Below are 12,031 nucleotides of genomic sequence, written 5' to 3'. Positions count from 1 at the left end.
TTTAATACTATACATGTGATATGTAGTTTGGCTTGGTATTAAATTTTGGGTTGAAAATGATTTCCCTTGAAACTTTGAAGGAATCATCTCATTGTCCTCAAAGATTGTTGCTGAACAGTAGTTTATGTCACATAGATTCTCCATACTTTGCATATTCCCTGTTTTTTTTTTCTCTCGTTAATCTTAGAATTCTCTTATCCATTATATCTTGAAATTTCACAGTGGGGTCTCAATGGGGAGGATATTTGGTAGACCATTTTAATTTGAAGAAACCTGTCTTCCTTTATAGCTGGGAATTTTTCCCCTAATATTTCATATTTTTTTCCTCTCTGTATAGTACTTCTATTGCTTTTATGTTAGATCTTCTGGATTGATCGTCTTTGTTTCCTGTCTTTTGTCATGTTTTCCGTTTTTGTTTCTTTGTTTGGTTCTGAGCTAAATCTTTGACTTTTATCTTCCAGCCTATCTAGTGATATTTTAATTTTGCCAACCACATTTAAAAATTTCAGAGGATCTTTTTGTCTTCCAAATGTTTCTTTTTTGGTGCATCCTATTTTTGTTTCATTAATGCAGTATCCTCAAACTTTTTAAAAAGTTCTCTTTTCTTACTTAAATCACCTCTGTTTCCTCCAGCTTCAGTTTTTGATTTTTGATTTTTTGCATTTATTTTTTGTGCTGTAGACTTTCTTCCAATATTAGATGATTCTTAGCTGTCTTTCCTTTTTAAAACCAAGGGAATAGCAAGGCTGACCAGGACTTCCATTATGTGGCCAGACTTTGCTGGTAGGCTTCCCAGTAGGAGGTGGAGTTGGCTTTTCCAGGTCCTAATCTTTTTTTAATTTTTTTTTTCTTTCTACTTTTTCTCCCCAATCCCCCCAGTACATAGTTATACACTTAGTTGTGGGTCCTTATAGTTGTAGCATGTGGGATACCGTCTCAGCATGGCTTGATGAGCGGTGCCATGTCTGCGCCCAGGATCTGAACCGGTGAAACCCTGGGCTGCCAAAGTGGAGCGCGCAAACTTAACCACTTGGCCACGGGGCCGGACCCTACAGGTCCTAGTCTTAAGACTGGAAATTCTTTAAGGCTCTGCTAAGGTAAACCAGTTCCATTTTCCTCAGCATCAGCTCTCTTTATGCATCTTTTCGGCTTTGTCTCTTATTATTTTCTCTTACTCGATTCTACTAGCTAAAACCACCAATGCCATGTTTAATTGTAATGCGTATAGTGGGGATTTGTGCCTTGTTCTGATCTTAGTGAAACTATCTTTAGTGTTTCTCTGTTAAATGAAGTAAATGCTCATCTTGGACTTTGGTTTGCCCTGCTAAGTCTCTCTTATCTGTCTCTGTCTTCTAGAGTTTTCTGAAATCTTCACTGTGCTGATGCCCGCCCCCCCGTAGTGATTTTAGGTTCTTTTGTTTCTAATTCTCTTGCTGTCATTTTAAAATCATCTCAGAGAAGAGGAGATAAACACATGGGCTTTGCCTGTCATTTAGTTCATTATTACTCTGTTGAGACTCTAAAAATATTACCCCCTCGCCCCCCAACGGAATGCTGTTAAACTTCTTTCAATTAGGTCACTGAATAAAAATACAGTATTGGGATTTATCTCTTTGTGTGTCTCCGTGAAACTGAGTTATCAAATTGTTTTGGAAATGCATTGTGCCTTATAAGTTTTTCAGCATTGGCAAAATATTTCCATTTATTTTCAGAAGCTGTAATTTGAAAAATTTTCTGGTTCATGTTTTACCTAGAGCAATTAATTTTGGAAGGTTGAGTTTTTCCTTAGGTGGTCATTCATATCAGAAACTAATAAATGAACAGAAAATGCCTCTCTATCTGCAGAATTTTTTTAAACAAAAAATGTTCCAGAAATTGCAAAGCTGTAGTTAGCAGATGGGACTTGATGGCAATAGATATTAATTGCTATGGTTGGGGATGGTGTACCTAGTTTGGATGAATGTTTAGAATAACGTGCGATCCCAAAGCAGTGGATGATAGAAGAGCTGTCCTTTTTATTGTCAGCATCACAGAAAACTGATCAGGTCTCCTCCTTTTAAAAATCAGACATTTAGGGGGGATATGTAATGTGTTGACATGGTTCAGAAATCGAAATATCGGTTACACAATAAAATATCTCACTCTTGTACAGTCCCCCACCCCATCAGTGTTTCTGGAATGTTATATATACTCCCAGAAACATTTTGTGCATACAGAAGCAGTGAACTCTGTATGTGTTTGTGTGTGTAAGTAAATTGTGGAGTAAATTATGATGCTATTTGTTGTGCTTTTTAAATGAAGTATCTCAGACATAGCTCCATATCAGATCATAAAGATCTGCCTCATTCTTTTCCAGGACTGTTTTATATTTCTAGTTTGTTTGGTCCTAATTGATGGATGTTTAGTTCATTTTAGTTTTTTGCTGTTAAAAATATAATACTGCCAAGAATAAACTTTTGTATAGGTCATTTCACACAGGTTTTGATTGTGAGGATATTCACAAAATAAGTTATACTAAGTCAAATACTTGAAAATAGCATGATTGTATGCTTTCTGTATTTTGTATTTCTTCATACTGCTGTTTTGGGCAAAGCGGAGAGTTTCAACTGAAAGGATTTGTAATTTATAAGTTTAATTTATGGTGTGTTTGTTGAGACTTTTTAAAAAAAAATAAAAAAAAATTTTTTTGAGGAAGATTATCTCTGAGCTAACTGCTGCGAATCCTCCTCTTTTTGCTGAGGAACACTGGCCCTGAGCTAACATCCATGCCCATCTCCCTCTACTTTATATGTGAGATGCCTACCACAGGATGTCGTGCCCAAGCGGTGCCATGTTCGCACCTGGGATCCGAACCAGTGAACCCGGGGCGGCCAAAGCGAACGTGCGCACTTAACCACTGCACCACCGGGCCAGCCCCTGTTGAGACTTTTTTTGTTATCAGAGAAAACAGTTTTGCTTTGTTTTTTTTTTTACAGACTTAGGTTTAGTGGAAAACACGTAGTAGTGTTAACTTTTAGGTATGTAAGTAATAAAATAGAACTCCACTGTGGATTATCAGTCTCTCTTCAGTTTGGCTATTAATGTTAAAGAAGCTTATTTGGAATCTTTAAAAAAAACCTAATAAAGGCAGATTTTTTTCCCTGCGTGTTTCATTATGCCAATATTTTTATTTGAAGTTGTTGAATTTTCACAATTTTCTTGGTATCTGTAAACAAAATTTGAATTAGCCCAAAGGGTACTATCAATGACTATAAGTAGTGCAACTTAAGAAATGAATTTAACATAAGGAAGTTAACGACCTAGAGTGTGTAGGCTCTTAGGATTTCTAGTAGGAGGAGAACTAGGGGAAAAATACAGTAAGAGGAGAAAAATTATATCGCAGTTTGATATTTTAAAGTTTACATGTTTAGCACACTGTCTTGAATATTGTGTTTATACTATATAATCTTTCCTTTGAAATCATCAGTTTATTCCCTATGGGTTGAAGTGTTTCTTTTTTCTTTCTTTTCTTTTTTCTTTTGCCAAGGAAGATTCGCCCTGAGCTAACATCTGTGCCAGTCTTCCTCTATTTTATATGTGGGTTGTCACCACACATGGCTGCTGATGAGTGGTGTAGGTCTATGCTTGGGAATTGAACACAGGCCACTGAAGCAGAGCTTGCCAAACTTAACCACTGGGCCATGGGGCTGGCCCAGTGAAGTGTTTCTTTCTTCAGCCAGAATCACAGCCCAGAAGAGTACTGGGCTGGGTGAAAGTATATCCTCATGCTAAATACTAGTGTTCCACATGGTTGTGGAAATGTTTGTGAGATTTTCCTGGTAATCAAAACAATTGATTTGTCATCGTGTCCTGGAGAAGAGGATCTTCCTGACACCTGCTGCCTTCTTTTGGACATTCCACTGTCTCCCTTATAGAAGGGAAAAGTGGCTCCAAGGGAAGGGTTTTTTTTCCCCTTTAATTCCTCTTTGACAGTTTCTTTCATTTTGTTATCAAATCTCCAGAATCATGGATTAGTCTTATTGCTTTGGCACTTTCAACATGCCAGAGACAGAATGAGCTTTCCAAAACACTACTTGTCATTTTTCTTCACAAGAATTCATTGATCTATCACTTTAAGCCCAAACTTCTTGGGTTTTCATTCCTCTGCCTTACCTTCTCAAACAGATGTTGTAGGGTTTTTTTTGGCCTCCTCTAATTTTTATTTTTTAACATCTGTTAAAGCAATATTAACAACAAAAAATATACCTTTGAATAGAAATGTGTAAAGGTTTCCAGATTTCTTTCTCCTTTCTGTCCTCCTCCTTTTCATAATCTAAAGATCCATAAAATCATATTCTTTCACTTAGATAGGCAGTCCTTAAATGTTTGTTACTGAGATATAGTTAAGAAAGCCGTGTTTCGTCAACTCTGTTATGTAGAGCAGTGGTTCTTAAGCAGGGGCGGTTTTGTCTCTCAGAGGACGTTAGAGAAAGTCTGGACAGTCTTGGTTGTTATAGCTAGGTGTGGGGTGCTACTGTCATCCAGTGGGTAGAGGAGAGGGGTGCCACTAAACATCCTAAGTGCACAGGACAGCCCTCACAACAGAAAATTATCTGGTTCAAAATGTCAATAATGCCACGGTTGAGAAAACCCAGTGTAGAGTTGTTGTAAGTAATCGTTGTTCCCTTGGTATATATAGCATTTATACAAATTTATGTACTTTATCTAATTAGGATCCTCCCCTTTACTTTACATTTAAGTTTTATTTTATTTATTTATTTTTCTGCATTTTCTCTCCAAATCCCCCCAGTACATAGTTGTATATTTTAGTTGTGGGTCCTTCTAGTTGTGGTATATGGGACGCCGCTTCAACGTGGCCTGATGAGTGGTGCCATGTCCGCACCCAGGATCCGAACCAGCGAAACCCTGGGCCACTGAAGCAGAGCATGCGAACTTAACCACTTGGCCACGGGGCTGGCCCCTAAATTTTATTATTTTGTAAAGTCAAGTCTGTGCATATAGCTGTCTAATAAGATCCAAGGCAGTCAGTCATATGCCTGGTTCCCACTCTGCAGTCATTTTCAACTTCTCTGACAGTGGTTTCTGCATTTATTCCACTCTTACTGCCACTATTAATTTTCGATTTTAGAAGTCTCTCTTTACTTTTTCTTTATTCCTTTTCCCCGTATTTCCAATACATCACAACTTTTGTTTAACTTAATAATCAGCCTTTGTATTTTATGAACATTTAAGTATTCTTCACATAATTCTTTCTTGTATAACCTTCTGTTTTCCTTGGAGTTGATCATTTTTCTTTTTCTTTTTGATTAGTCTTCTAAAATGTAAAAAATTTTTAGTCCTTATCTGAAAATGCTTTTCACACTTGGTTGATGATTTGTTTAGACATATAATTCTGCTTTGGAGATCATTTTTCGCAGAATTTTGAATCTTCCCTTTTGTCCTATCTTACCGTGTTGCTGTTGAGAAATGTAATCTTCTGAAAGCATTTTGGATCTTTGAACCTCAGTATTTTTTTATTTGTTTATTATATTCAGTAGGTTAAATGCAGTGTAAATCTGACTATTCGTTGGATTTCCAGTAACAGAAACTAGCATGGTTTTTTATATGAAACAGTGTTCAGAATTCAATTTGTGGCAAATGTAAGACTCATGAGGCCAATGAGAAAAATGCCTTTCTTTAATGAAGGAATAGTGGCTTTTGTTGAACAAGGAAAGTTAAAAGTCAGACTCTGCATCTGTAGTGGTGGTTTTCCAAGTGCAGTGTACCTAAGGAGCACGTGGGGAAGCTTGTTAGCCAAGTAGATTCCTTGATTCCCTCCCCAAGATACTTGGATTCAATAAGTTTGGTGTGGCACTAAGAAATTTGCGTTTTCCCAGCAGGGATAGTGGTCCTGAACCATTCTGCAAACTGAGGAAAAGTCTTTAGGCAATGGGGAAATAGATGCTAATTTCAACTTCCTCTTCATTCATTTATACAAATAGGTAACATCTTTAGATACAAGAAGTATGTAACCTGTATGCACATTTTTGCATATGTTTTTTGGCTCTGTGGGATTATACTGGACATCTTGTTAAGCAAATAGCAGATTTCAGGCTGATCAGCACTTGCTGTTACATGGGATTGTGTTGTGTTGTAATTATTTCTTCATATTTCTCTCTGTCCCAGCACCTAGCACAGGCTCTGAAACAGTATATTTTTTAAAACTTCTTGAACGATCTGTGGGAAAATAGTTATGTCTATAGAAATCCCATACTCTTGTGTGATTCCCTAAAGAAAAGCAGTATGAATAGTTCTGTGGGCCTGAAGTAATGTTTCTTTGCATTACATTCTTTGGTATGTTTTATATTAGTATGTATGGGTATCATCATTCCTTAAGGAGTGACGTATTGAGACACAATTAAAGTATTAAAGAGACACAATTAGGTTCATTGCTTGAGGTTCAGGATAAATCAGTTGGGTTGTCTATATTCAGAATTAATAGTTCCTTTAGTTTGTAGCTCACTTAAAATTTATCATGTTTTTATTTATGAGCCAAGATTTGTTCAGCATAAAGGAAGCCAACACTTTAAATCTCTTTTTAAACTACTTGTGTCAACAACTCTTGGCGTGGTAGTACATGTGTTAATTACATGTTCACATTTACTTCATAAAGTAGTTCTGACTCAACCTCTTAGTTAGCTGTTAATATATGTACATGAAAATTTAAGTGTTGGATTTTCATTTTTTAATTTGGGAAAAAGTACAATAAAGCGACATTAAAAGAAAAATTAAAGGCTAAAATCACCTGTTATTCTTTTATCTTTACATGAAAGCTACAATCCCCCTAAATTTATATTTCAGATTGGTTATAGTATCCTTCTATTGATTTGTGTGTGTGTGTGTGTGTGTGTGAGAGGAAGATTGTCCCTGAGCTAATAACATCTGTTCCAGTCTTCCTCTATTTTGTGTATGGGATGCTACTACAGCATGGCTTGATGAGCAGTGTGTAGGTCCGTGCCCAAGATCTGAAGCCACAAACCCTGGGCCACTGAAGCAGAGCATGAACTTAACCACTGTGTCACCGGGCTGGCCCTCCTTCCATTGATTCTGTTGTGCCTCTAAAACAGTATATCCAGTGTTTCCTCATTTCCTAATATAATTATGAAAAGTTTAATGATTCATTTTAAATTCTTTTGTCATTTCAGATAGTATGGAGGAGACTTTATGCTATGTTGTTTGTATGAATTGTCAGTGTCTGTTATCCCTTAAAATTCAAGTGACTATAAAGAAAGTGCTATCAGAGGGGAGGGGTGTAGGGGGAGGGTGAAAGGGGTAAAGGGGCACATGGGTATGGTGATGGATAAAAACTAGACTGTTGCTGGTGAGCACAATGCAGTCTATACAGAAACTGATGTCTAATAATGTACCCCTGAAATTACACAATGTTATACACCAGTATGACCTCAATAAAATAATTTTTAAAAAAAGATAGTGATATCTGTTAAAATAACATTCAGCTCTTGCCCATTAAAAGAAAAACCAACACTAGAGAACTTTAAAAAAGAGATTTTATTTCTTCTAGGTGATTAAATAATAAAGTATTAAGTGATTAAGTATTAAGTGTTAGAAATACTGCTCTGTCAGCTGTTACTGAGGCAAAGAAAGTAGATAAAAACTATTTTTGGAGACCTCATTTATTACTGCAGCAGGCTGCATGTGTGAACACGTATTCACTCGTCATAGAAGTTCTCTGGCAGCTGTAGATGGGCTGACAGCAACAGAGCAGTTTCCCTGCTCGTGATTCTGTCCTTTGTAAGAGCACATCAGGTAATTGTTGACTTTGAGTGTTCTTATGTGCACTGAAGTAGTAATGTTAATTTTTTCTGCTTCAGCAATATGTATGAATAAAATATATTAGAAAAACAGGAAACCTTTATAACTCTTGGTCACCAAATTAGAGATTTGACAGGATAATATGGAAATACCACATGCTCTCAGAGAAATCTTTTGAAGTGATATTAACCTAAGATAATAACCAGAAAAAGATGTTTTTATAACAGGAATTTTTTTTTTTAATTTAAGGAACATACAGTTGCAAAGTATTTAGAAAACTAACTTTTGACTTAGCATTTACTTTTGCTGTTTTATTTTGCTTTTGTTGATTTTTACCTTTGAATTGTTTTTCACCTGAAAATCCAACAGCAAGCTCTTCTAGCTTCCTATTTAATATATATGTAATGTATTTGTTTTCCCTTCTTATTTTCTGGGGAGTAAGTAGTGACTTTTGCTGAGAAAACCAAATGACGTTATGACATGTAAAAAATATTTTGTTAGTCCTGACTAATATGTGGAACTTGAATAGTCTATCAAAATTCTCTGGTTAAATTTGTAGCTCCACTGAATTTTTCAAGCTAGTTAGGATAATTTTTTAAAAAGTGCTTGTAATAAATGTCTCTACCTGGATAACGTTAATTTTTTTCAAGTCTGGACAAGCCTTTTTTTTTAAGATAGATACTCATTTCCAAATTCACGCCCACAGCTTTATGATCAAAGGTGAATGCCATCACACTTCAAGGTCCATGAATCTGTAGCTCTTTATTTGCCCCTTGCTCTATAGAAGTTCCTTGTGTTTAAATTTTAACTAGTCTTTAGAGCAATTTCAGTAAAGTTAGGTTAGTTAATCCTGATACAAATGTGTATTAGGTTCTCATGTGCAGTGGTTACTTAAAAAATCTGAAGATTATTTTAGGCACTGGTTTGCATGGTGATGTCATTGTCTGAAGATCTCATGTATAAAATTACCTCATGTTAACTCGTTATATTCAGAAACTGACTCTTACTCTGAAGGGTTTTTTCTTGAATAATTAGGAACTACCTATTATAAAGTGTTTTATGTTATAAGGATTTACTGCCTAACACAGTTCCTTTCCCAGGTTAGCCTTTCAATAAATGTCTACAAAGACAATCTTATTTTTTAGGTTTTGGTATACCTGGATTGGAAAGTGAATCTAAATATATACATTTATGTACATACATTTATATTCCTACCTGCTGTCTGGTTTCTTAACACCAACTTTACGTTTTGAATATTCCTGACTTTGTATAGCTGTGAAAGTGAGGTGGCTTTTCTTACATTTATTTATTTTTCCTTTTTTCAACAGGGGAAAATGCAGTGTTGCCCTTCTGAATGAGACAGAGTCAGTATTGTCATATCTTGATAAAGAGGTAATTCACAATTACACTTGTTTTGTGCTTTTTCCCCTTTATTTCACAGGAAGCCCATACCTTTGAATTTATGTCTTCTTGCACCAAATTATTGCACCACGATAGCAGAATTATAGTAAAAGTATAATGACTAGCATGTATTTGGGTAATTTGATTTTTCTGGTTAACAGCTAAGTGTTGGCAAAAGCTCTGGTGTCTGTCTCTCTTTTTTAGTTGGTAATGAAAAGCTTTATAAAGTGTAGCACATGATTTAGTTGGTGGCAGAAGAAATATTTTGGTTTTATGAAATAAGTGACTTTAGTGTACTTGGTCCTCCTCCCGTTTTTTTGTTGTTTTTTAAATAAATAGCTTTTCTTTTAGACTTTTTATAGATGAGATTTTACCATTGGTGGTCTGCTTTCTTTCCTGGAGTCCTAATAAACTTTGTCAGCTAAAAATATTTCTTTCTGTAAACTTCAACAAGAAGCATTTTAAACATTTTTTAACAAGTTGAATTAGAGCATGTGCTTCTTTGAAGGGAGGGAATTCTTATAAACAGAATATTCCACATTATGCACAATTTTATGTGACTTAACATTTGTATTATGGGAAAAATATTTTACTGTTGGTGATGTTTTAGGTAGTTAACCTTTATGGTTTCACGATGTTTTTATTTTCCCCAAATCTTTATTTTGTATATGTATGGTTTTTTAAGCAATTAAAGGGACATATTTCATTAAAAAAAAAATTCTTGTCATACTCAAAAGTGTTGTTCCCTTATCTCAAATGAAGAAAACTTAATCGAACAAGATGGATACAAACTTGTGAACTACTATACATTACAAAATCTAATAAAGAAAGCTAAAAGGAAATAAATGTTTAAGGTAGAAAAAAGGTTAATAATCTTTTATAACTTGTAAAATTTAGAAAAGAAGGTGGTAGAGTTTGTCATCAGTCTGTCCAGCAGAATGGTGGAGAATACTATGGGAAATGATAATGCTCAGAAATTAGCATTAGTTCACAGAAGCAGAAATAAAAAGAGGAAGCATTCAGTATGTTTCAGTGTATCTTATTGGTATATTTGGCTCTTAAAAGTGGAATTCTTTTTGAAAGTTATTTTTTGCCTTCTAATTTGTTGTTAACAATTCGTATATGCTAAGGACTGTATTAGATGAAAATTCCCAAAAGTCTTTAGGATTTTTTTCCTATCCACTTCATTTTTAACTACTTAGTCCTCTATCAGTCTTTGGAATAGGAACTAACCTCTGGCAATGTATTTAAGGAAATTCTTTTGTGTGTGTGTGGGTGGGTGGGGGGGCGGTGGGCTGAAGAAGCAGTTTAGGAAAAGTAAAACAGCTTTCACAGTATTCTTTATTCAATTTGAAAAACACTTTTTGTGATTTAGATTTGCTACTTTATCTGTTAGAAGACCATCTTTGAGAAAATCTGTTTTTTAGTCTTATTAAAGTATTGAGATTGGCATGTTTGAAGATGGTAACTCAAAAGGCAACTTTCTAATCATTTTTTACTTTGTAACAGAGTGTGTTCTTGAAATTGGCTGATTGTCTAAACAACTTTCAGAACTCTTGCTCTTTTTTTTACAACTTTTATTTTAACTAAACACATTTTGGATATTTTCCCAAATCAATATATAAATCTAGAGTCTAAGCAACTTACGCTGCCCTAAATAATAATTTCATTTCATTTTACTGTAAAGTATGGTAAAATCCTGTTTTTATGGAATACTATGCTAACGCATTTTACAGAATAAAAGTGACCTGAAGTCTGTCTACTTTTAAAGCTGATGATGAGCCAGCGGCAGTAGCTTTAGTTATCTAGTACTTCCTTTGTTGCTCCTGACTTAAAAAATAAACAACTCTGATTACCTACTAATTACCCCCCATCAACTTATTAAGCAGTTTGGTTTATATATTCTGCAGATTTCTTCTTTTCCTTAGGTAGCGTTTTTTTATTTTTATTTTTTTAAAGTATGCTTTTTGGTGAGGAAGATTGGCCATGAGCTAACATCTTTTGCCAGTCTTCCTCTTTTTATTTTTTATTTTCTCCCCAAAGCCCTAGGATGTAGTTGTATATACTAGTTGTAAGTCATTCTAGTTCTATGTGGGATGTCACCACAGCATGGGTGATGAGCAGTGCGTAGGTCTGTGCCCAGGATCCAAACTGGTGAACCAGGGCCACTGGAGCAGAATGTGCAAACTTAACCAATGCTTAACCAAAACTTAATCCTTGCTACCTGGGGCGAGCCCCAGGTAGCATTTTTTTAAATGCATCAGTTGTTACATATATTGGTGTGACTTTTTAACCGTTTTACTGTTTAATCTTTTCTCCTGACGGTGACCCATGATTAAAACAGCATCGAATTTCTCAAAGGATGTCTGCTTTCCTCCTTTCCCTTTATCAGAGTCTCTCTCTAAGACCCTGAAAGGAGAAACTTTGTGGTCTGATAGATCTCTTATTTGCAGCTTGCTTAGGTGGGTCTTAATAAAGTGCTGATGGTAGGGATACCTTCCAGGTATAATACAGAGTGTTGTGCAGTCGATGATCTTCAGAATCATAGTGGGAAGCAGGGATAAGACTTCACAGGTTCAGATGACCTCGGGTGGTTATGCAGAAATTAGCAAAGGACTAGTGGCCAGGTCATTTTATTCATTAGGCGCAGAATTTAGGGCCTTTTTGTGTTTTAAAGGATCATGGAAAGTTAGGTGGTTGTGCTAGTGGTGGTGGTATGCATAATTATGTTTATATGCCTATCTGTATGTACATATGAATGCTTCAGAATTTAAAGGAGAACTGCAGAATTAGAATTAATAGATGTTTAATTAAATAT

General features: G+C 35.4%; 1 protein-coding gene across 9 annotated transcripts in view; it reads left to right on the top strand.

Annotated features, from left to right (window-relative positions):
* The window catches only part of MTA3 (metastasis associated 1 family member 3), a 186,658-nt gene that overhangs the window by 92,832 nt on the left and 81,795 nt on the right, over positions 1–12,031 (top strand). For all 9 annotated transcript variants that reach the window (XM_046661216.1, XM_046661215.1, XM_046661214.1 and 6 more), the window contains one exon: positions 9,141–9,204. In XM_046661216.1, coding sequence (XP_046517172.1) covers positions 9,141–9,204 — 64 coding nt within the window. The remainder of the gene's footprint in view (positions 1–9,140; positions 9,205–12,031) is intronic.

This window comes from Equus quagga, chromosome 5 (assembly GCF_021613505.1).
Source record: "Equus quagga isolate Etosha38 chromosome 5, UCLA_HA_Equagga_1.0, whole genome shotgun sequence".
NCBI classification, from domain to species: domain Eukaryota; kingdom Metazoa; phylum Chordata; class Mammalia; order Perissodactyla; family Equidae; genus Equus; species Equus quagga.
Note: the sequence above shows the minus strand (reverse complement) of the source record. Positions and strands in the feature narration are given on the sequence as shown.